The 26,114-nt window shown below is 40.8% G+C and overlaps 2 protein-coding genes across 2 annotated transcripts in view; one reads left to right on the plus strand and one right to left on the minus strand.

Annotated features, from left to right (window-relative positions):
• Positions 1–21,176, minus strand: LOC306821715 (CD151 antigen-like). Its single transcript, XM_079340281.1, has 8 exons — positions 20,933–21,176; positions 17,142–17,226; positions 11,328–11,519; positions 4,931–5,005; positions 2,995–3,099; positions 1,703–1,861; positions 1,432–1,518; positions 1–1,315 (listed from the first exon to the last, which is right to left on the minus strand). Exons 2-8 carry the CDS (start codon positions 17,223–17,225, stop codon positions 1,256–1,258), a joined length of 762 nt encoding a protein of 253 aa, XP_079196407.1. The 5' UTR covers position 17,226; positions 20,933–21,176; the 3' UTR covers positions 1–1,255.
• Positions 20,274–26,114, plus strand: part of LOC306821771 (transmembrane protein 138-like) — a gene marked incomplete at both ends in the record, with an annotated part of 7,606 nt that continues 1,765 nt past the window's right edge. The window contains 4 exons of the mRNA XM_079340345.1: positions 20,274–20,299; positions 21,982–21,988; positions 25,186–25,391; positions 25,634–25,805. Coding sequence (XP_079196471.1) covers positions 20,274–20,299; positions 21,982–21,988; positions 25,186–25,391; positions 25,634–25,805 — 411 coding nt within the window. The remainder of the gene's footprint in view (positions 20,300–21,981; positions 21,989–25,185; positions 25,392–25,633; positions 25,806–26,114) is intronic.

Genomic DNA, 26,114 nt, shown 5'->3' on the forward strand with positions numbered 1-26,114 from the left:
GATGTGATCAACATTTATTCAAACAGAAAATATTTCCTTGATTATCACAAAGAGAAATTACAGCAGGTTAATTCAGTGTCGTCTGTGAGGCACACAGTAAAACATTACTAACAAGTGAGTGAAAAATCATCTTCGACCACACGTCTGTTAAATACAATCATATCAATAAGGTCTATAGAAAAGTAAACAAAATCTTCATTCTTTAAAACAATCTAAAAAAAGAGAGGCATCAGTAGATATATGTATAAGGCTTCAGGAGATACAGTAGGTCCTCACACAAAGTTTCGGTTTTCAACTTTGGCATCAGTGGATAAATCCTGCATATAAAAAAAGATGAAGTAAAACTGGTAAAATGAGGCACTTTCTCATGAGCATAAATTAAAAGCACTGCTAGTGTGTGTATCAGTGAGAAGGTCAAACAATGATTTCATTAAGGTTTAAGCTTTACAGTAGTCATAAATGCTTCAACAATCCACAGGGATATGCTTTTGAGCAAGGCATTACCTTCACTAAGGCAGACACTGTGTCACTTCTTTCGGCAGATTTTTAAATTGAATCATGGTTTAACTATGAAGACACATCGGGTAATAAATCCTCATTGCTCAGAAGAAAGTGTTACACAAAAAGATCATTTACAACATATCAAAAGTAACAAAGGTCAAAAGGTTTAAAAAGGCCACTATCGAACAAGTTTTAAAATGCATGACAGGGAAGTTAGCGTGGAAACAAAATGCTGCTGAAGATGAAGAGAGCCCCAGAGGTTCAGGCTTGTTAAACCACACTCTGCTGGGGAAGCTGCTGTGACCAGAATTTACATTTCCCTCCAAGTGCCAGTCTTACTCTGCTGCTTTTTACAACACTTTGGAGTGCAGCATCCTGTCTGCAAACATAAACATACATTGAGAGAATCGGAGTGGAAAAAAAACAACAATGTTTGAGTCCCGAGGAGGCTATCCCCACATTAATTAACACAATCTGTGTTCAAATTCCCATCAGTTTCTCTCTGAGGCTTTTTTTTCAAAGCGCTGTGACGATGGAGCTGAAACTGCATTTTTAATGTCTAATTACCTCAAGATACCTTGTAGTGAATTTCCACCTTTTGTTTACCATAAATGAGATCCTCTAATGCGAATCTTGATCCCTTGCCAAATTTCCCCTATGTGCAAGGCAAAGAAAAGAACCTGTGGGCTGTTTGAGTTTGGCATGTGGAGATGAAGTTTCCTCCTTCTTTCTTCTCTTCTTCTTTCTGCCTCTCTTAGTACGGCTCTGCCTTTAGACTTCGATACAGGCAGCATGTAAACACCATCCCGATGATCTGCAGATCAGATGGAAGAGAAAGAAACATGATTCAGCAAAAACTGCAATCTCAGTGGACGAACACGATGTGTTTATGAGCAAAAACACGGCTCCAAAGCAGAGCTCTTTGCTCACCTGCACACATGCGATCCCAACCCCCACTGCTCCGATGATCTTGAGATGGTCCAGGATGAATTTCTCCAGTTTAGTGATGCAGCCACCCTAAATGAGAAACAAAGTGTCTTTATGCTGCATCAGACGATGTGGGAGTGTTACTCGACTCTCACTGTAAACAAATATCGAGTATACAGTTTGCCTTTTCGCTCTCTGTTACTTGAACACCACAGGCTGAGACATGACAGAAATACTAATAAGTCAACTCCAGCAGCACCCTTCATCCTCTCACCTCCACCTTGTAGATATTGGACGGGTGGTCCCTGCGGCCGCAGAGCTCAGTCTGAGTCTTACAGCAGCTGTCAGGCACCATTCTGCTGCTTGCGGCTGCGGAGCGGATCCAGACACTATCGGCCCAGTCCGACGAGCTGTTGCTGCCACAGCACTTAAACTGTCCGGAGACAGAGGAGGAAAACAACAAGTTAAAAGGAACAGTATGGAAAGACATCATCGCTTCATCACATCACCGACTGGCATTGATTAAATCCCTAAAGAGTCGTCTCTGCTCATCAGAATAAAACATGAAGACTCGGACTGTGAATCTTTGGCTGCCTCATGATTCGATTCTTGGGGTCACGATTCAATTCAGAAATCTATTTTCGATTCAAAATGATTATGGACTCCTGAGTCAGTCTATTTTTGAACGAGTATATCAGGATCTACTCCAGTCATCTGTGAGACTGGCTGAATTTTTTGCTGCTCCATTTGGCATTCTGCTGAGTTAAAGAGCGAGCCTAAGCACTTAGCAGGGAGCGGCTGATTAGCCTCAGAGAAAACCCTGATGCATAGGAGATCACAGTGTGTCCGTCAGAAACTTTGAAAGATAAACTCCCGCACCCTGTCTAACATGCAAACTACATTTTAATGGCGACATTTCCGTACTAGTCTTCATCAGGTACAGAGTTTGGATGTTTCATGATGAAGGTCTAGTACCGAAATGTTGCTGTTCCCCCTGTTCACAGTTTTTATGCTACGGTATGCTCTTCTTTTTAACTCCCAGCATGAAAGAAAAGCCAGTCCAAACTATTTTCCTAAAATGGGCAGAAAGTAAAAAGGTAGGAAAAAAACAATCAAACAAATAATAAATGGTGACATCTGACAGTTGGGTCATCTCAAACTGAAAAAGAAATCTATGCATATAAAATGAAGTGATTTATGTCTCATCTGCTGCTCATATTTATTCATTCCTTCCTGTGCTGTCAACTGGTGTAAGTCAAAGGAGAGAGTAAAACACAGACTGCAGAGAGAGCAGACAAGTCCATCAAGCTTAGCTGAAGTCTGTGTGACTTGAATCGGATCTGTGTTGACTCATCACCAAAATCTCTAATCTGATGTGATGATGGGATACCAAGCATCATGTGAGGCCCTGTGAATTAGGCTCAGACGCTCCATCTCAATTATTAGATTACAAACTTAAAACATCAACTTCCCAGTGTGTTAAATAACTGTGGTTGTGACTGCACTCTTAACTGTACCACCCAGTGATCAGATCAAATATTAGATTAACCTCCAGCAGACACCCACCTCCTGCTGCAGTTTGTCCACAGCTCCCGTGATCTGCTCATGCGAGCTCTGTTTATACTTCTGGGTCATGGTCTCCCTCAGGTTCTGCTTCAGCTCCTCATTCAACTGTTCAGACACACAGACACAGATTTTGAGCCCACATAATTACAACGAAAAAAAACCTCACAGTACAGCCGTGGGATGAATTAGCTGAATCGGTTGACTTTTGCTACTTATGAGATTTGTAACACAAATCATTTAAAAGCTCTCTTGACAATACACGTCACAGGCCGCAGTTCTAACAAGACAGGAGCAGAAGGAGCCAGGGTTAGGGCAGAGGAAGTCAGTGTTTTATGTTGTGCTTTTCCCCCCCCCTTTCTTTGGACCAGAGGCAGAAAAACACTCGCTGTAGGAGCGGGAGGTCTGGGGGGCTCAGTTTCTATGGCAACAAGCCAGCTGGGAGAGCACTGTAAATGAAAGCGTGAAGGAGATATCAAGGGAATGATGAAGAGAGGAGGGGAGGGCAGAGAGAGATGAGACAAAGGGGAGGAGGGAAATGGGAGAAATGAGGTAAAGGGTGAAGCATTTCATTTTACCTGTTGACAGTTTTCGGAAACAAGTTGGCAGTGAAGTGGAAACAGCAATTTGAGACTTAAAGAGGCTCAATGAGTAGAAACTGCCTCTGTGCGAGAGCACATCCTGGGAAACTCAATCTAGTACATCCAAACCAATAAAAACTAATGCAAGCATCTAATCAGAACCAGTATCCTGGATGTTGGTTCTAACCCACAGCTCAACAGACTCCGCCCACTTTTTAAGACGGCTCAGGTTCAGACGGAAACATTTCCCCAAATCTTTATAGAAAGACATCGAAGCCTGGAACCGAGACGAGCAGAACCAAAAGGCTCATGGTACACTTGATCTGGTGCAAAAAAGTGTTGTTTCTTTTCCCTCAAACGAGGTTGATATCGTATGAACTTGAATCTTCTGCAGGAGCTCGTACCATCGTTTCACACTCACCTTAAGTCTACATTGGATGGTTATGACATTATGGCAAAAATAAGAGTGAGTCCTTGCCTTGCTTGTGGATGATTATCAATTTACAAAATGTGTTTGTTTGTATGTGTGACTGAAAAAATAAGGGTAATAAAAATAACAATCTAACAAAAAGGAGAGAAAAGGAGCACCTATAGAAACTTCTGCAGATTTTAATTAATGGGAGAGTGTTTCGAGGCGAGGGAGAAGGAGGCAGGTTTGGGAGCCATGCAGCTCGGTGGCTTCTCGTGTTGTGTATTATAAATGAGGCGGTTATAATGATGGCAGTGCAGCTCCAGACTGAGCCTGTTGCTGAGCTACAAGCCACCAGGGTTTACGATTAGTCAGGGAGGGACTGATGCTGGTGGAAAGCAATGTCATGGTAATATTACAAATGGGAAAAACTTTTCATCCCCGGCTGCTGGGTGTGCAGTCATTACAAGCCATCATTGTTTGAGCTGAACTTTGCTTTGTGAGTCTTTCAACTCCTCTCGTTCATTTTCTGAAGCATGTGAGGTGAGCGGCATGTTCACATCTGTTTATCACAAACACCCTCTTAAGTTTCTTTTTTTTCTTTGACCAGGGACGGAGGAATATGTGAACTCTTCTGTTTTAGAGAATTAAAATTAAAATCACATCATAAGGCTTTAAATGATTCATCACAGTGCACTAAGGCTCGCTGTGTGCTCTACTGCAGGCCTTTTCATACTTTTTCAACTCAATGAACCCCGAGTAATATGGTCAGTGTGGAATTTGTATTTTTAATAGGCTCTCTTTTAGATTACTTTCCTGTCATGTGAGTTCAATATCTAATCTTCCCGTATCCGGCAGCCTCTCCTCTGACATTTAAGGCATACAACTCAAAATCTTTTTGGGAAAGGGCTGGGTTTTTTTTCTGTTTGGCCCAAGGGAGGGCGATTACCTGCTGATAGTACACATAAGCCAGGACGCCAGCCAGGATCTCCAACAGAAAGATGCACAGCAGCAGGGCAAAGTACTGCGGAGAGGAAGAAGAAGGAAATGTGGTTAGTGGATGGTGATGTGATGAAGCGACAATCAGATATCAGAGCATTTAAAGTCACGCATGCAGCACTTCTAGTTGGCTCGTTCTCTAGATGTGTGCAGCCGTTAAATAAAGAAACAACCGTACCCAGGCATGGTTACACTTTTTTAGTAAAAATGACTGGCTTTGGAGCAAACAGGAAGTGAAACAGTCCAAAACCCATGCAAGGTTGGAGGTGTGCCGATTTTTATATAAAAACGCAGACTGAAAACATCTAAATATCTAATCATTTTTAGTGTGTTTGCAGGAGGCGCAGTATTCTTTCGTTATGCTCTCTCGGTCTCAATCAAAGTCCTGAGGGAAATATCTGTCTCTGTTAGCTGCCGAATCTTCCTCTGTGTGCAGCATCTCGTCTCGAGCTGCGTTGGTCTATTTGGTGCTGTGCAGATAGTGAACAGTGGGGTTTTAAGAGCTGCAAACAGTTTGCCTGCTGCCAAAAAAAACGATGTTATGAGAGCAGTGGGAGTGAATCAAAACATCAAAGGAGCTACGCATTGAGCTGAAAGTGACCATAAAGCACTCCACATCCAAGTGGAACAACGGATTCCTTTCATAAATCTGTGTCGGTAAATCACGGCGATGCTGTCCATCTCTGATTGAAAACACTAAAGCCAGTTTGAGCATGTTGAATACTTGAATACAATATTTGGCATCAGTATGCAACAAAGACTAGAAGACAGGAGTGGTTATGTGGTGCATGTACAGAGGTTGCGGGTTTGCATCCGACCATGTGTGTGTGTGTGTGTGTGTGTGTGTGTGTGTGTGTATACACACACACACACACAAAGATATATATATACATATATACTGTATATAAGACAATAAGAAATGTCTTATCAGATGAAAGAACTCAGAGCTAAGCAGTTCGAAGCTGTTTTACGTGAAACTCCTTTGAACTTTTTTATCAGGTCTTCAGCTCAAAGTTGGTTTGTTCAATCCTGAAGATGCATTAGGTCACCGCGCCAATGCAGATCTCCCACTCTGCTTGCTCTGAGATTTCCTGTTCAGAGTTTATCGCCGGTGTCTGATTCGTGATTGGGCCTGTGGAGTTTTAGGGACTGTCTGCTTCTCATGCCAAGTTTCTTCAGAATTAAGGACAAGAGGAGATATTATCAGGAAAAAAAAAAAAAACAGAAAAAAAAAACCTTGACCTAAATTCCTTCCGGCCAGCTGCTATCAGAGGGAAGAAATCAGCCGCTAAAGTGGACCAGGTCTTTGATTTGATAGCTTGTGCTGATTAGATCTCTGATTGGCTCAGTCTGATAGTTGGGCAGAGACTGAGATGAAGTTTTGTTGAGGGTTCATGATGAAAGACAACAGACACAGAATGCAGAAAAAGTACGATTAAACATGCCAAACAAATCTAAGTAAACACTGAGCGTGTGAGGATCCAATTCAACTGCAGTGTGACTCAATGTTTTTGGACATATCTGCCAGTTTGTGTTGTTGTGATGCATTCTTTTACCCCCCCCCCCCCCCCCCCCCCATCAATAAAGCGGTATACTTTGCCTCATGTTAGCGGATGAGCTAGAAGCAGGGACGATCCCACATGGACAATGAGGTGCAGAGAGAGTGTGACAGGAAAGAAAGCTGTTACAGAAGGCAGATGGCTGCAGAGTGAATCACAGACTGCAGTGACTCTTCATGATATCAGGCACACTCTCTCTATCTCACAGACGTACTCATTTTACGTCAGAGCTGCCAGTCTTTCCCCGGCTGACTTCAGGGCACACGGTAATTACTGCAAATATGTCTCTGAGCGGGTTCATAAGTCCAACACTTTTTTTTCAGAGCCCTGCATTGGCTTCAAACTCAACAGCATGCTGCACGTAGGATTCCTGGCCCAACGAGCGAACAACTGACATCTCTGGGTAAACTCAGACTCATCTTGCTGAGGTTGTTAGAAAATATTTGAACAGTTTCTTTAACCTCGTATGCTCCCACTTCCACAGTAGTCACATTTCTCCTGAGTTTTCTAAACTCGTTTCCTCCATCGTGCACTTTCAACAGCATCCGTTCGCACAGAAAGGGACAACAGATAGCTGCAGTGAGGATGCAAACATTTGTATGCAGCTCCGTGTCTGACTCTGTTTCTTTTTTTTTCAGACTTCATTAGAAGTGTACCGTCTGCCTTTACAATGACTGAGTAAGCAGGAGTTCAGAGTCACGCTGAAGGTGACTTTAATCAGGCCGATAAAGATCAGACACGTGTCTGTTCTCAGAAAGGAGTCATCCTGTCACCTTTGGGCTCCAATGTCGACTCTCCAGCCTCACACAATGAGCTGATCAATGGAAACTTTAAACTAACTTTAGCTGTGTGTCTGTCTGCATTGACCTCAAGATATTTGTTAGGGGTGCTGGATTTCCTCATCATAATGAGGCAAACATACAATGTGGTCCTTCAATCAAGCCCCGATAAATCAAAGCTCAATCATGACTTATGCAGTTTTAATGTCGATCTACTCCTCCAGTATTTGATCCATTTCTGTCGATCAAAAAGTTCCATCAGGTGCTGAACACAAACTGGTTTCTAGTCCTGTCTAGTTGATGTAAATTCTACATGTTTAGATTAACACCACCTCGGAATATATTGTGAGACAATGCATTGTACAATGCAAACAGTTCACTTATATCAGCATAAGCTAAATAAATAAGAATATCACAAAGACTCATCTGTGAAGAACGTGAAGACGTTTTATGGACAATTTGAATTTTAGATGGAGACAAGGTCAGGGAGAATTTGAAACAAGTCCAAAATGCTAATTCTTAAAAGGTGAAGTGAGAAGATGTTCCCTCCATAAACTGGCTTCTTTTCATTCACGGTATAAAGTCAGTACAGCTCACACAACCACATTATGTTCTCCATGTTTGGCAATCTGTTGCTGTCACTCCTCCCTCCTGACGAGCTAATCCCTCCTCTGTGATTCATGGCTGTGATCGCAACTCCTCTACATGCTTTCAGCAGGGAAGGTGTGCACTGATTTCAGACTCAGCATGGACACATTTGAACGGAATAGCTAACCTATGCCTCTTTAAAAGATACACTGCTTTCTTTACTTAAAGAAGGATAATTGACTTTGAAAAGAAGTACACTTTAATAAGCTGGGATGTTTTTAATGTTCGTTTTTCTATTCAACAGATCACTCTGGACTTTAGCTTTTCTTCCTTTGTTGAAGCAATAACGGCACACCTCAGAAGCTCGGCTGTGCTTCGCCCTCTATGAGTGATGATCATTATAACTTAGTCATGAAGGACTCCATCAGGTTGCAGGTCAGGCGTGCTGCTCGCTGAGCAGCTGGACAGAAATTAAATACAAAGCAGAGACTTGTCACAGTGTCCTTTTATAGAACAACGTCATGATGGAAATAAAGGAGCAAAACAAGTCGGATTTTAAAAAATGACCTGACAGGATCCAGAGACGCTGAGAGGTACTGGGAGACGGTCAGAAAGTGGATCTGATTCTCGAGTTGAGCATGTGTATCGAAATGTGACACTTCATACCCATGAACAGCTTCAAAACAACTCCAGTGATATAACTTACATATACACACTGTTATGTCTGTAGAGTCAGTGTAAATTATAAATAAACGAACTACTATCAAGTTATTCACTGTCTCACTCAGTTCATCACATTATACACATATGAAATTAAGCGATGGGGGATTATAGAGTTTATGACTTAAACATGGCGTCCAATGTGCTACATCCAGTTTCATACGATGGTTTTGAACTCATGTTTTATGGATGTGAGGCAGCTTCTGGTGACATCAACAGTTTAAAGCATGTAGTTTGATGGCGAGCCTCAAAAAACCCTGAACTTCTGTCCCTCTCCTCCTTTTGGCCACAATTTAAAATGTACTTCCTGTATGCTTGAAGTTTTTAACAACAGTGAAAGAGTCGGTATAAAGATTGATAGAAAGAGAGGAAAACAGAAAAGTACAAAAAGAGACAAACCTGTGATATGTCCACTCAGACTGTATGAAGTCAGTGTTTCCACAGGTGGAACCGGGCTGTGTGAGGATTACTTTCCATTTGGCTCTTTGATTTGGAAGGAAAAAGTTGCTCCTCCTTCTCCCTGACTCATTACACTGTCCTGTCACTTTTCTACGACCTCACAATAAGTCTGTCTGTTTGCAGACACACACACCACACCCGTTTCTCTGGGGAGAGTTTTCCTCTTTCTATATGTCTCGCTGACCTCTCCTCATATTTGCTGCAGTAATAACATCATTAGAAGGCGTACAGAGGGAGTGATTTGGCATTTTCTTTAATCAGCCGCTGCTGGGTCATTTGGGCCGTGCAGCTGCAGATTATCGGAGTGATTCTGTGCCTGGATCAGCTGTTTCTGTGCTAAAAACGTGTGACCTTTGAGTTTACAGGACACTGTGGACAATCACCGCTGGCTTCACATACTCTGAGCAGGTAGCAGGCACATCCAGGAAAAACAATTACTCTCCCCCTCCTGCCGTCTCGCCCTTATGTTTGCCCTCTTAAGCAATCCCGATAGCATCTCTCCTTGCCGACGAGTTCATTTCTTCAGCGTGATTCATCGCCCTAATCTCGACTTTTCAGGATGCGCAGAGCGTTTCTAACCTGCACAACACGCAAGAGAAAAGGTGGTGCACACATCTCCATTTGTCGGAGAGTGCCTGAGCGATAAATCTGGATGTATGGGGGACTTCATTTAATGTGTATAGTTCTATAGATTTTTCTATTATGTTTTTGAGTAAAACAAAGCTCTGGCAGCTCTGGGAATCCACTGTAAGCACACAACGAACTTGTTTTCGATCTGCCTGGAGATTTAAAGCTTCTCAACACTGAACTCAAAATTCCAAACATCCACAACATCATGTTCTGTGTTCCAGGTTTCTATAGACTCCATTATTGTTGAAAAGTATGATCAACGTTCCTGCACAGTTTTATATGAAACAAATGAAGCTTAGCGAAAGTTCAGTAAGGAAGACTTTAAGTGATCCACAATCAGGTTTCTCAGTCAACCTTTATTCACGCTGTCTCATATCCGCTGTCACTCTCGAGCTGTCAGTTTGGGCCGTCCGTGGGTTTTGTCACCGGACCTCATCTAACCAATGGCGCAGCGTTCCTCCTTCGTTTTCGGCCTATCATCGTTCAGCTCTCCTTTTAAATATGATCCTTTTTCTTCCCTAGTTCTTTCAAGCTGGCTTCGTGCGCCCCTCCACCTCCCCATCACCGCCATCTTCAGAAGCAGAGTCGACTCCTATCAATTCTTCTCCAACTCGGTCTCATCAAATCATCAGTCCTCCACCACCAGGGTCTGGACTCCATGGGGGGGGGATCTATCCTAACGACGAGCAGAACTTCATCACGAAATCGCATCTTCCACCCCATAGAGTCCAAGCGCCAAAACATTCTGTCAAATCTCATTCTGTCAATCACTCTTTCACTGTAATAAATTCATTCTTAATATCACTCGTCTCTCCTGATTGAAATATTTGACATCCAAAGTATTGCTCCTGCATAAATGTATTGATCTATCTTTGTGTGGATGAGGCTCTGAGCAGTGCACGATCAGCAAAGCGCAGACTGTGTTTGATTTCCACTGTAAGTTGGTCTGAGTGCCATGCAGGTGTTTGTTGGAATAACTCTGTGCCAGGTACAGATTGTGCCAAAACAAGCATGCACTAACAACGTCCTGCTTCATGAAGTTTTGTTTTGTCTGAACTGAATGAGACCCAGGCGGATCATTTGGCCCCGGTGGGATCATTATCTCAGTGAGTCTGGCGTATACCTCGACAGCGAATGTGGATTTGTAAGAAATGTAAGAATGTGGATTTTGTTAACAAAAAGAGCTCATAGTGATATTTTTTGAATGGGTATGAAGTTGTTTAAAATCCACATGTATGCAAATAATAAAAATAGCATCTTTAAATTTTCAATTATCAAAGCGATAATGTCATGTTCTGAAACGTTTAAACACACACACACACACACCAGATAACATGATATGAAAAAAATCAATTATATGAAAAAAGTCTTCAAACAGGAATGTGGTAAACCAGTGGTAAGACACTCAGATAATAAAGAGTTTTCCTCTCATGAGTGGGCGGTGGCAGGGAAAAAAAAAAAAAGAACCTGTTGACTTTTTTGTAAAGTTTCTTTAAAAAACTAAAATACTGTGTTTTCTTTCTTACTCTGTATGACTTCAATTTTAATGTACTTTGATAGTTTCAAAAATGTAAATCTTGTACGATCTCTCGACCTCGACGTGATCTCTTACCACTTGCAGTAGCCTCCTTTGCTCCTTGAAGGTGGCACAGCAGCCCAGCACGCCTGTTACCATGACGATGGCTCCGGCCAGGACCAGTATGTAGGCGGAGGCAGCGTAGGTCATGGAGGAGAGGAGGCTGATGTAGTCGCTCTTCTCAACCAAGGTCCAAACACCCACCGCCATCACGCCGCCCCCTGCCAACTGGGAAAAAGAGGAGCACAAGATTCAGACTCAGATCGATGAGCGACGGCATGCGTACAACACAGAGGAGACAAAGTTTGAGTTATTCATTAACCAAGTCTCCTTCAAAGTGATGAAGGAGACACCTTGAATAATCGCCCCTAAGGTGGAAAGTTTACAGATTGACAAAGAGACCAACCACGGACACACAAAATAATCTAATCTGGAATCAGATTATGCTGCAAGATAATCGTGAATGAGCTGGCTGAGCTGTGCGGGTCAGTAATCCAAGGCTGTCGATCCAACTTACACGGGTTTGATACTAAAAAGTCAAATCTTAGCTTCAGCTGCAGACATTAGTCAGATGATTTGGGAAAAGAGGAACATTAGTCAGCAAGTATTTTGATCATCTTAAACCCTGGATTCAGACCGTCAGTCAGCAGACTCAGACTTACTGTCAGTGTCGTTGCCGTCATTGACATATCCTGTAATGTTGTATTAAAAGGTTGTGAGGGCAAGTAAGAGTTCAGGGTGCAGGTGCAGAACGCCCAGGATGAGGACTAAAAGAGGAATGACATCCTCTGTACCAGGTAGCATTGAGCTGCTCTGATCAAACACCATGAACACCATGCACTTGTTATTGAAATCCCTCCTGTAATCACCTGGTGATTTAATGATGTCACAGCTTGTGTTTCCTGTGGCTTCATAAAGACCTAAAGTCAAACACATTCACATTTTAACAGTTGTACCTAAATGTGTATTTACGATGGTTTGTTTAGCTCTTAAATGTAACTTGAAATATATATGTTTCATGACTTCAGTTCATGTTCTCTCTGATTCAAGCCTCTCATACAAAAAATATATATATCAATCAGATTTAGATTCTTGATGAAGACATAAGCCGTTTAGAAAAATCACTGTGGGCACTTAAATAGATAAATATTATTGATTCTTGTTGCATATATAAATGTACAAACTAACAGACACATGAAGACAATCACTTGCAGGTTAACTCATATATGTTTATCTATATTAAGCCAGTCCACGATGACATGAACAAACTCTTCTAATGCTCTGTCTTTCTTTTCTATGAACGTGCTCTGCAGTCTCTTTGTCCTACAATGATCTATTTATGTAAGGTATTAAGAACATTGAGTTAAGATAATAAAGCATACAAGTCTGCCTTCAGGGCTTTTTTTAAATCTGGAAGCAGAGCCATCCTTCTCTCTGGAGATCATAGCCAACCAAGTAATCTTTTGTTAATGCTTGCAAAGGAGTTTAGAGTGTGAAGTGGGAACACCATTTTCTTTATTCCATGTCAAAATAAATTTGAAGCTTAATTGTCGGCTAAAATTGTGACATGCTGATGCTTCAAAGTCTTAAGGAATTAGGAAGTATCAAAAGGAACCTTGAAGTTATAAGGATTGACAAAGAGGAAGGAAAAACCAAGCCGAAAAGTCAACGCTTCAATCCAACCGTCAGTGGCTACGTTTACATGTGCACTATTTCTTCAATCTGATTGAAATCATTCTGATTCCACTGTTTACATTGACGCTAAATAAAAGGATCAGATTATGCCGCGCATGTTTGTTTAATCAGAAAAAAAACACTGTGACACAGACGGGTCCGACCTGTCTTATCTGCTGGTATAACGTCAGAAGAAGAAGCAACAGTTCAGCCTGTGTTTGTACATAAATGACCCAAAAAAAAACTTCCAACAACTCTGCTTTGTTTTACACTCTGAACATGGGAGACATATTTCCTCAGTTTAAACATAATTACGCAAACTTTGTAATACATGCAGCTTTCAGACATTTGAACCATTTCCAGCAGCATAGTTTGACTTTTTAAGTTGCTATAGTTCATCATGTTCAGAGACGTTATTGTAGCTCGCTGAGAAAGACGCCAACCATCGCTCCAAAGCGGACTCGTATGAAATCGTATCTATAAATGACAGGACACATTTATAAAACACAAATATGATCCGAACGAGGCTGCTGGGAGAGAATAACTCGTGGAGATCACCAATCAAGAGTGGAGAAAAAACGTTCAAATCATTCATGAAGTTCTGCGCTCTGATCATAGGCTCTGATGGAGAGCTCGATGGAAACACGTCACTTTACTGGGACAGACATGCGCAGTCAGGACCGTTTGACCCCAGTCAGGCAGACACCATCAGATCAAGCGTGTACATGTATCCTGATCCGAACACCGACCGGCATGAACCACCCCTCTCGATCGGAATGACATTTCTTTCCAAACGAGCCTGATCGGATCAGTCTTTGTTTACATGCAGCGTTTTTATTCAGATCAGGCTTTCATTCCGACCATTTGTGTCCATGTAAACGCAGCCTGTGTCCATCATCTCCAAGCATGTCTGAGCTAACAGAGTGTGAGGAAAATGTAGATTGTAGGACACCACAATGACAAGGAGCAGCTGGTGCGGCGATACAACACAAGCATGTCATCCTCCAAACGCCATCAATCCAACAGCTTGTGTAATTTAATTTAAAAAAACAAAGACGATGGCGGCTGCAGAAGCTAGACACCGATTCACACCCAGAAACAGAACGGCAGGATTAAACAGCGAACAACAAATCAGCGCTGTACACTCTCTCCATGCCTGGAGCCAGCAGAGCTCTTCAAAAGTCAGTGATTCTCAGTGTCTCATGATGAGCATTTAAATCCCAGACCTTCTGTCACCAGCCGCATTTTAGAAGTAAACAGTACCACAAAAGACGTCTCTTTGAGTTGTTGGTTTCAATTTAATACTTTCATTTAGGACTCTGATGCAAGAGAGACTATTGATCCTTTTTACACACCACATTAGAACGAAACCACATCAAACTATTCTATTTGCGTTCCTTTTTTCTTTCCTCGTACATAAAGCTTCTTACAACTTTCCAAATATCCTCATGCTCCCCGTAGAGAGATTCCAGCCCAGACAGCCACAGCATTAGTAACAGAATGGGCTTCAGCAATAATCACTCAATGTAGGGATTGAGCTGAAGCTTTAGCTGCCGTTAAAACTCAATGAACCACAGGAATTAATGAATATTTTCCAAGTGTAATTGAATGTTGCACAGGGGAAATGCACTATTTGCTGACCTCCAGTGGCGGTCAGAGGTACGACCTGGAAGACACTGAAAGTTCAGAGGACTCTGAGTTGCAAAAGAGGTGATGCTCAATCATTAAGTGTTTTTCTTTTGCTGGGTGACACTATTTGTTAGCAGCGTGTGCATGCATAAAACTATAGATGTGTATTTATTTTATTCTAAATCCTAGGCGTTGGTGCAGAGCAACATTGGTGCTGTAATAACATGAATTATTCTGCTGCAGTATGCTTTTATAAATGGCTCTGCTGTGCACTGCTTGCTCAAAGTGATCTCTTTGGCCTTTACATTGTTTTTTATGTTCACACAGCAGATTCTTTGCATTTGGGTCCTGAAGGCCATCCGAGTCGATTCCAAATGTTAAAGTTAAGTTTTCCAGCACAAACAGAACGTACAAAAACAGCTACCTCATAACAGTCAGGAATACCCTCGTCATAGATTTAAACATTATTGCACTTGTGGTTTGTACAGTTGCTTTTAGCGGTATTGGTTCGGATCTTATCTCTCAGCAGCACACCAAAGATTTAGCTGAGCTCAAGCCTTTAAGTTCCCCAATGGGAACATGCAGAACAGAACCTGAATGTACACGAAATGACACTGAAATCTTGCAGACATAACGAGCAAACAATTTATCCTCGACTATAAACTGTGTTGACCGAAGCTGGAGGAGCTGAGCAGAGTGGATGTGATGCAGGAGGAGTGAGAGGCAGAATGGTTTAAATAGAGCGCCTTGTTGTCAGAGTGTGATGTTGGTGATTGGTGATTGATGATTGGTTGGCATTGGGGAGGTTCTCAGATCAGCTGATGACCGCTTGCAGGCAGATAAACAGATCAAAATAAAATGTCCCTGGTACCCTTGGTTCCCCAACAGCATCATGTTATGTTTGATATTCTACCCAGAGATACACTATATTGCCAAAAGTATTCAGTCCCCCATCCAAATGACTGAAATCAGGTGTTCCAATCATTTCCATTACCATAAAGACATGGACGAGCGAGTTTGGCGCAGATGAACTTGACAAGTCTGCACAGAGTCCTGACCTCAACATCTTTGGGAGGAATTAGAGCAGAGACTGAGAGCAAGGCCTTCTCGTCCAACGTCAGTGTTTGAACCTCACAAATGAAGAGTCGAAGCCGTTATAGCTGCAAAGGGTGGACCTTTGGATTAAGAATGGGAAGTCACTCAACTTTAGATGTGAGTCAAGGCAGGTCAGCGAATACTTTTGGCAATATAGTGTACTTTCATAGCAGCCATGCATAAAGCTACAAAAAATACATTTACCAAACAAATGTGGTCATCAGACTTGATTGGCTCCTTAAATATTCATGTTTGGTTGTCCAGCATCTGGCACTGAAATTGCTGAGAAGTGTCGGTCTGCCAATCTGACAGACATCCGTTTTCTTTTTTGGGCAGACAGATGATAATCACATATGGGCAGAGCTGTAAGTGTGATTTCACACAGAGAACGAAAACACACATCCTGCATCTGCTGACAGTGAGGCGGCTGCTGTGGTGTTTAACTCCTTCGTTTCACCACACAGTGAAATTACGAGCTCAGTTATCTGGTGCGCTCACTGTTCTCATCCTGGAATGCCGAACTCTCGACACTGGAAATCTGGAAAGAATCCGGCTGTGAAAGCATCTTTTGTGTCCCTCTGTGCAAGTATGCGACTTGGCTTTGATTCCATGAACTGGAATAGCAACAGGCATTTATCTTCTGCCCCAAAAGAGGCTTTGTTGAGGAGTTCAGAACAAGTTTTATCAGCTCATTTATTTAAATTTAGTACATAGAAAATATTCACGTGTGCAGAGCCTAAGCTGTGTGCATGTGTCTCCCTGTCACTTGTCACAACTGATTTTTGATTTCACAGAAAACTCTGTATTAGCTGGCTTCGGTTTGTTGAAATGGAAAACAGACTGTTCTTTTAGAGGAATTGGGTTACCTTTGTTTTCTAAAAGCTTACTGTTAAATTAATGTGAATGACTGAGCTGCTGGACAATTTGACTTTGATATCATATGGAATCAGTTTTCACAGTTTGGAGCAATATTTGAATTGCTTGGCAAACTAAGGTGCTAAAGAGGACTAATCATTTGAATGAGAATCTAAGAGGTCCGACAATCAAACGTTGTAAACAAAAAAAGAAAAACGTGTTTGTTTTGGAGGTCAGGCTTGAACCATTTCAACCCAAATGTCGCAGGAAAACTGTGTAAAACCACAGGGAAGTGATGGGGACTCATGTTACAGGTCTCCTTGGCTTTACTATTCCAAAGACAGTAGTTATAAACATATATTATTCTTCACTGTCTCAGTAGGTCTCTTGCAGAGTAAAATGAGGTCCAAACCAACAGACAAGCAAGTGTTTAGAAAGTGAAACACCCAGATTATAAATGTTTTAAGACACGTCTGCATTGTCGGAAAATCCTGCCTCAAGTATGCAGGTGACTGAGAGAGAGCCTCTTCAGACCAACACAAATAGTTGGCAATTAACTCTTTAGAGCAGGTTGAACTCTGCAGAGTGGAAACTTACCCAAAAGAGAAAGTTGAATGCAAACAGGAGGTACTTCAGGCAGACGGTTCCACATGTTTCTGTCTTCTCCTCATAAGCCCCCATGCTGGAAGAGACAGCAGATTAAACGTCAGCATGAAACGCCATGAGTCATGTTTCTTAGCGTCAACACAGTCAAATCAATACACTGAACCTGTGATCAATACATCTCGAGCATGTGCTGGTGAAGGTAAGTGTGACAGAATGAACTCTCGAGGTGAATCCTGTTGATAGAAATAGAATTGATAGAAAGAGAAATATTCTTCTTTAAAACACAACTACTCATTATTAAGGGTTCAAACTGATTTGTCTCTGCATATATTATATGTATATATGTATATATATATATATGTGTATTTTTTTTTAAACCTGATTATAATTAGTTTACTGATGAAGATGACAAAGACAGGCAGCAACATTGTTGCATCATTGATTACTGTAAAAGTGTAAGTAATGCAGGATCTGATCGTCTTCTTGTGAAAGCATCAACAGGCTGAGAGGGTACAGCGCAGCCTGCCACAAAGTTGGCATTGAGGCTGAAGAATTGGGCTTCAAAGTGAAAGCAAGCCTTTCTTTTAGTGTGAGGTGCTTTTAGCAAATGAGATGCTACGGGGCTAATGCAGAACATGGGGGAGTAAGCATCAGATCAGCAGTGTAGGCAGAATCAGTGAGCTGAGTTATTATTACATGTGTATGCAGGGAGATCCATGACTAAGCACTGAGTGGGAGATGCCAAGGGCTGGAAATTATAACCACCCACTTCTCTGGAACTTGGTACCAATAATATCGCTTCCATCAGCGAAAAAACAACTTCTGTTAGCAGCCGATTCATTTTTTCATATATGAGATTTAAAGAGACAGGTTTTTAAAGCAGGATTAAAATTACATTGAATCTTGTCTGTCATCAAACCGCAGGATGACACTGTATTCACCACAACAACACGACTCTCAAGCTTGAAATTTGCATGATTTATAGCTCCAATCTCAGAAAAAACACTTGCTGCCTTTGTGTAATCTTTGTTCGAAAAATCTTTGTTTTTTTTACCCCGCAATTTTCTTGGCTTAGTTACCACTCAAGCCCAGACTCGCCCCCCTCTGACTGCCTCATCATCTCTTCTGACTGCTCAGTCGGCTCCCCCTCCCCCACAGACTCCACTCCTAACTCAGATGTGGGCACTAAATGAATGAGTGAGAGTATGTCTGGGCTTCTGTCTGTCCACCATCTGGCCCTCTTAGCGCCATCCTGTTAATTGAAATCCAACATTACCTCCCTGTGGGACTTTTTAGAGCTGAAAACAGCTGAGTCAAGGAAGTACATTTTACAAGTCCTCTAAAGGAAAAACAAAATACTGAAAAGAAATATCAGTTTAAGATATTTAGTAAGATGTTTAGCTGCATAATGCTATCTTTACTCAAGGGCCCACTAAACACGCCTGTTGTCTGTCAGCCAGGATACACAGCCTGTCTGATACACTCACTATAAACAGCACTTAGTCATGTCTTGTCTAATCTGGGGAATTACAGCAGGGAAATACTTGGAACAGGCCCAAGAATTTATATTACCTGATTTAACTATCTGGTATATTTAAATGTTGGGGAGTGGTCAGGAAGAAGATGGGAGAAAATGTGCACAGATTGAACCACAACGTATTATTTATCCATGTGTTTTCAGTATTACTTTTGACAATAAAGAATAGCTTTGGGGAATACTAAAATAGATCTAAAAAAAAAAAAAAAAAAAAACCCCAAGTGGCTTTCCTGAAAAACAGTGGCAAAGGCCGCTATTTAAAAACAAAAACAAACAAAAATAAAAACATTTAAAATGTCACTAAAACTTTCGGTTTGAGTCGACTTTCGTATCTCCTGAAGAATAGCAGTCCACACTCATTTTGTCCTGTATGAAAAATGTAAGTACTGTTTTTTTCTAATAAATCTCATCCTGCTTTCTTTTACCTGTCCGAAGTATTACTCATCGAGTCAATCATTGCCATCACCTCCACACCTTCACTATGACACAAACAGTCATTGTGGTCCATGATGGGCTTGTTTGCTTTTGAAGATTATCAACAGTCCTCAGTATCATTTCAATCCTTTTTTTTTTTTTTACTCGAAAAACTCTACGCAGGATTTTTAAAGGAGGGTAATGACTTTGGCAGACCTGCATCGCTAGGACGCCTGTTCTTCTTATTCTCAACATAGTCTCTTGCATAGTTATAGCTGCAATGACAAGTAATCAAAAGAAAAGTATTATACACAAGTTCATAAGTTGATCTTTTGTTTAAAGTAACTATCAAGATTTAATTATTGTTGCTGTTTTTCTTTTTTGTTATACTATTATTTTGTTGTTGTTATTCCTTTAACATATTCAAAATTAAAAAAAACTAAACTATTCCTACTGTACAGCTAATGTTGTTGAATTTGTGACCGTAGGCTGAAGCAGCAATCTCCACCTCTATCCTCAGAGTATCTTATTGTCTTTCACGTAACAAATGTATAGTAGTGTGTGCGCCCCGTGGAAGTCGTCCTCCAGCTGGACAGCCCAGGTGGTCGAGAACGAGAACGAGCTGTGGCTTCTTTCCCACATGTCCGCTGGTAATGAGAGGAACAGGGTTCAGCCCTATTCTAACCACACATTATAACACTTGGTTGAAACGAGTACACGCTGTGTGTGCCATGTGAACATGTGAAGGACATGGACAATCACACCACCTGTCAAGCCCATTTCATTCTCACACCCGGTCCAGTGCTGACTGTAAAGTCTAGCTCTCATTGCTGTTGTGTGAAAAAGATGACAATAGAGACCTGCTGAGTTCAGACACACTTACACCGGCTTCTGCAAATGGATCTTATTTGGCTTAAAAAAATAATAACCAAAAAAGTAGCATTGAAGTCTGGAGGGGACACCAGAACTTTGTTGGGCCTGATCTTTAGTAATTTTAATTAACAACAACTGGATCCCATGTTTTGTGTAAGTGTTTCCAAAGAGGTTTATAAATCCTCATTCTGCTAAAGCTTCAAAGGCCAAAACGTTACACATACAAATATTTAATTGTCTGTTTTACAATATTGTATTGAAACGTCTTTGTGTGAGTATTCAAGGTGTATGCTTCCAGTATGAACACAGCCAACTTCAGTTTCAGGTGAGTCACTTCAGAGTAACCGTAACTCAGACCTCACCTTGAAATGACCGGAAAACCCACACATAGCCATAATGAATCCCTGTTGACTGACTAGTCTGTATATAATATAAGTGTGATTATTTATTAGTAGTAGGGCTGTTATATGGCTACAGACTATAATCCAAAATTAGCTATCAAATACATTACAAATCACATAGTTGTCCTCGCAAAGGCTAAGATAATAAAACAAAAACACTTAGATGTAGCCTATGCAGTTTGAGAGAAAGTGTATTACATTAACCACATTATTTATTCTCTAAAATGTACCAAACTTGATTTTACTGTCATGTGTGTGTTTTTTTAATGTAACATTATATTCATCTCTGAAGTTACAGCCTCATCACGTCTGCGACCCGTCCTCTGTGTGTGCTTCCGCCGATACAACAGGATTAAAAAACCTCTATTTCAACCACACAGCAGACTTTTTAAAACCACAATAACCTTTGATAAAACTTCCGTGGTATTCTCCGCTCACACAGAAAGCTATTAAGCGATCAGCTGGATTGCGAAAGACGACTATGCTACCTATAATAGTGCGGGTAACACGACCCCGCATTACGAGCTAACGCGGTTTTACTTCCTACTTTAACTTACCTGACGTTTCTCTGATCTTCTGTCGATTTAAGCGAGGTGAATTATGTGTGGAAAATAGTCCTAATATGCGTTTCTTTTCATTCCACTTTTCCTGGGATATGGGCTTTTTCCGACTGCCGAGAGAAGCTGGAGGCTACAGAAATCAAAATGAGCTCACACGTAGGGAGTCTGGAGCTGCTGCTGCGGTGGAGACTGGCTCCACCCCGGGACACCTTCCCTGAATCCTTTTTACTGTCCCGGGGCCATGCAATGCAAGCAGATACAGAGGGAGAAAGGGGATGATTGTAGAAAACATAAAAATGTATGTTTATGAATGTGCTGTACGCCTGCTTCAATGCAAGTTTGATTTACGGATGCAATATTTCTGTATTTCACTGTTTTGCTTCTTGGGATATTTCTTCCATGGGGCTTCATCAGGAAACAGGCCTTTCTCCTCACTTCATTTCTTTGACAGCAAACTTGCAGATTCAAATCAGCAAAACAAAATATGATGTATTCATGAATCATAATACAATTATATGTAATAGGCCTGTACGAAAATATAATAAGATAACAATGTCAATTCACAAGATGACATTGCAGTTCAGTTACATTGAGAATGAACGAGATAAAATGAGAGCATTGATTTAAAATCCAGCTCATTTTAACTTCATTTATATAATACAAAATCACAATTTGAATGTAGCACTTAACTTGAGTGACTTTGCATTGTGTCATGTTTGTCACCTCACAGTTCCAGACTGGTAAAAAATAGATGGATGATGAATGGATGTAACCAGCCCTTTGTATGGTTACTGCTTAAAAGGGCTTTTTATTCTGTTTAAGAATCAGAATCTGAAATACTTTGTTAATCACCAGGGGGAGTTTCTGGCATAACAGTTGGTATTATAAAGTGTATAATCAATAGAAGTTAAAATATGGAGTGGTTCAGCTTTCCCACAAGGGAATTAAAAACAGAAGACTCAACAAAAAGCTCAATAACTTTTATATACAGGCAGTTAAGGAGAATGATTATATGATTATGGTCCACTGTAATCTCTGTTTCACAGGTGCCTGGTCAGAAGTGTACTTTGACAAATTAATGCAGAACTAATAGTTCAGCTATGACATTAAATCAATTTGATGTTTCTGTCATATTTCCAGGCTCCAGGCAGAGAGACACTGGACTTTTAGAAGAGATAATAAATACCACATTGTTTATCTAAAACATTTACACTCACCTAATGATAAAATGAATATTGTGTAGTTTTAAAAGTGTCATTTCTCCTGCAGTGATAGAATTTATCCAAACCCCTTAACTTCAGCAGTATTTATTAATCACAATGCTGGTCTTCATGTGGTACATGCAAACAAGTTGCCCATTTTATGTACGGCCTTTCAAACCTGAAAATTCAGTACTAAAGTGGCCTTGATATAATGTAAGAAAAAAATTGACCTGAAATATTGCAGAGTTGTTTCGTATGTTTCTGTAGTAAAAGAAGTTCACCACCAGAGGGCAGTAGTTTTCCTCTGGCTCCACTCCAGGCGTCCTTCTTAGAGGAGCTACCGTAATCTTGAATGAAATGTGACTGAAGAGGACAACTGGGAGAAGCTCAAACAGCCTCCTCATATAACCAAATAAAAAGTTCTCATGGCTAAAGCCTTCACGTGTTGACCTTTCTAATAAATGTCTGTCTGAAATAAAAAACAATAAAAAGTATACGTAATTGAACAAATGACCCACAGAAATGCATTGTAGCCTAAGTGATGAAGTGTGTGTAGAACATTACAGAATAAATAATGTAAAAATATAAGTAAAAAAGAGGTGAGATATCACATAATTAAAAGTGAATGTCCTTGACATCACTGTCTGATATAAACAAAACTAACCATTAACATACATAAAAAGCCATTCACACGAGGAAGTCACACATTCAGATTATCACATCATATATAGAGAATCAAAGGATACTATCTTTTATATGCAATCATATTTTTCAAACATTGGATTTTTCAACACTAATTCTGTACACATGCAGTCTTAGTACTGTAGTTTGTCATTAATGCGGATGTAAACAAACCAACCACAAAAACAGGTCATGACAGAAAGCTTGTTGCCTGTCTATTAGGGAAGTGGGGGGTTAAACCCTTGTCAGTAGGACAGACACAAGCTGTCACTCTGTCACACTTTGTTGTTCTCGTGCATCTTTTGGACAGATCTACAAAACTCCAGCCTCTAATAAGGATCCTCTTTTACAGGTAAATACTCTTTTTTGTTTTGCTGCAGATAGGCTCTTGTTAATGTTCAGTAGTAAAAGCAAGGATATGTGATTTGTGTCCTAAAGCAACAGGCTGCTACAGAGTATCCTAAGAAGATTAAAAGGTGCAGTTCTAAGAACTTGAAGCTGGGTACACACAACCATAACAAAGGCATTTTAATTACACCATCTTATTCATCTCAAAAGGAAAAATAAAGAGACAACGATAAATATATTTAGGAGCTGCAGAGGAAAAATAAAATAGCAGTCATAAATAAATATGTAACTATTTCATAACAGTTTAAGCCATTTTCGAACAAAGATGTCAGAGGTTGGCTGGTTCTAGCCACTTAAATTTTCAGTATAGCTGCACTGTCGTTCATTAACTGCTCTGTGTGCCTTTGAGTTGCCCCCTGGGGAAAATAATGTTTATTTAATTGAATTGAATTAAATGTGAAATTGCTGCTTTTCTTTGATATTTTCATACCTGAATGAAGAGCCATAGGCTCTGGACGGTTGGACAAAGGAATACATTTAGAAACATTCAAGTCAATTAAAAAAAACTTGATTTGTCCAGGGGGGTCAATTCAATCACTTTGTACTCTAAATTGTTCACAAGTATTTGTGATCACAGACTAAACAATAAATTGTTAATGGGGGAAATAATCAAAAAAGGAAAGGGCACTGAAAATGGTCATTAGCTGCAACCTGTATCGGGATTTTATTCTGTATCACGAAAGTTGGAATGTATAGATTTAGTCTCAGACACAAACCCATAGCACTTTAAAACCAATGAAAGATGGTTCACCTTTATAGCTACAGTATTGTTTTTGAGTGGATAGCATACCATTGTTATACAGTTTATTCTCAAGAGCCAACAAAGATGCTAACCCAGAATTGTTGTTAGACACTGGTTTGGAATAAGTAGTCATGTGGTTGACACTACACGGTGTAGAAGTGGCTAATCTTCCTCACACCTGCCACAGTCGTGCAAAGCTATAAATACAGGGGTCATAAGAGGATCTACCTGGTGTTGGTGTGAAGCAGCCTGATGGATCCTGGCTCATGCCAAAGGAGCCAAGCAGTCACAACCGAAGCAGGGGTGTGACTGCTTTCTCTACCTTCTACAAAACTTGTGTTGATGTAGCTTTAAGGAATAGCTCAGGATCTTTGTGTTCGTACACTATGTAACCTGGGTTTAGCAGGTTTTATCGGTGGGACGCATATCCGCCTTTAGGCTATGTGAAACTTAAGGCAAAGCTCTCTGGCAGAAAGGCCTGCATGTAAACACATTCTATTTATAATACAGTGTTCACAGTGGGGACATCATAGGAGAGGCAAAGAGACCAAAAAGTGACATTTAGAAGAGAAAAGGCTGGATTTCTTAAGATAGAGGCTGGACAGGAGTACATCTTGGCTTTAAAGTTGGCTAGACAGAGTTAGCACTAAAACTGCAGTCGTGGCAACAAAAATAAAGTTGCCTCAAGTGATATTGTTTCACAGTTAAATTAGTTTAAGTTTACAGTTTTAGAAGCGTAAAATGTGTAATCTGACTGGTTACATTTGGAATATATACTTTTTGCTTTCATAAATCTGCATCATCGTCAGAGTGGCATGACTCGCAGAACACTAATGATTCTTTCCTCTCTCCCTTGACAGAGCCTTTTGTGGATTTATTTGGCCCTGATGGCTCATCAGCTTTGACATGATGGTTCAAGAAAACCTTTTCTATCACAGCCTGCCAATTCTAGAGGCTTTCAACAAATAATAGACTGTCCTGCTCTGCCACATCTGATGACTTTGGAGCTTGAACATGTTTGCATCTGTGATTTCCAGGCAGCTCATCCAAGACCTGCATTCTTATTTTTCCAAAGCAAAGTGGACTAATTAGACAAAATATGGAGCACTGATTTGGCAAGAATCCCAATTCACCTTTCTTCCGACGAGCAAGGCAGGAAAGCCACACTGAGAGCCCCATAACAGACTTGTTATATGAGGATTGATGTTTCTATGTAGTGTTTGTGCGAGAGCAGCGCAACCTTGGATCCATCGTGGAACCACAGTCCAGCTGGACGCCCGGCCTTCGGGCCGGAGACGCTCCAGACCAGCAACTACTCTCTGGTGTTACTGATTCAGCTCAGCCTGCTCTCCTTCGACCTGTTTGTCAACTCCTTCAGCGAGCTGCTGAGGACTGAACCAGCTGTGCAACTGGTACTCTTCATGTAAGAAAGACTTCCCCACTATTTCTGCAGCTAAGTATTCTCTTTCGCCCCAAAAGAAGAAAAAAAACAAAACTCTGAGCTTAAAATAGCCAGCTTCAGTTGTTGATTCTGAGCCATCTTAAATGCTGAAGTGAAATGAAAGAGCTCTGAACAATGAGTGTGCAGTCTTCTCTGTTATTGTTCTGATTGTTTCTGCTGGTAACTCTTTCTTTTCTGTTTTTCTCTCTGCCTTTCTTCAACAGCATGCAGGACATTTCCATCCTGTTCAATGTGATCATCATTCTGTTGATGCTGTTCAACACCTTCGTGTTCCAGATCGGCCTGGTGGCCATATTGCTGGAGCGGTTTAGAGCTCTGCTAATGCTCTCTGCTCTCTATTTGACCTTCAGTATCGTGCTTCATTCCTGGCTTATGGTGCGTGCTGTGTGTGCACAAATAGGCTGAGATTTATTTAAATCTTAGTCCTTATTCATTTTACTTTGTATGTTGCATCTTGCACTTTTACAGACTTAGATAATTGATGAATTGATATTGATGAAAATATGACTTAATGAGGAAATACTTTAGATTTTACATCAATAGGTAAATACAACATTTCAACCCTTACATAAACAATCTTGTCCAGTTTTTCCACTCGTCTCATTTTAGGGAGTGTAATTCAAAGTTATTACCGGTAAATCAATAACAAAACAAGAGTTATTTGGCTTCTGTTAATTTAATTCT

This window comes from Symphodus melops (genome assembly GCF_947650265.1).
Source record: "Symphodus melops genome assembly, chromosome: 3".
Taxonomy (NCBI): domain Eukaryota; kingdom Metazoa; phylum Chordata; class Actinopteri; order Labriformes; family Labridae; genus Symphodus; species Symphodus melops.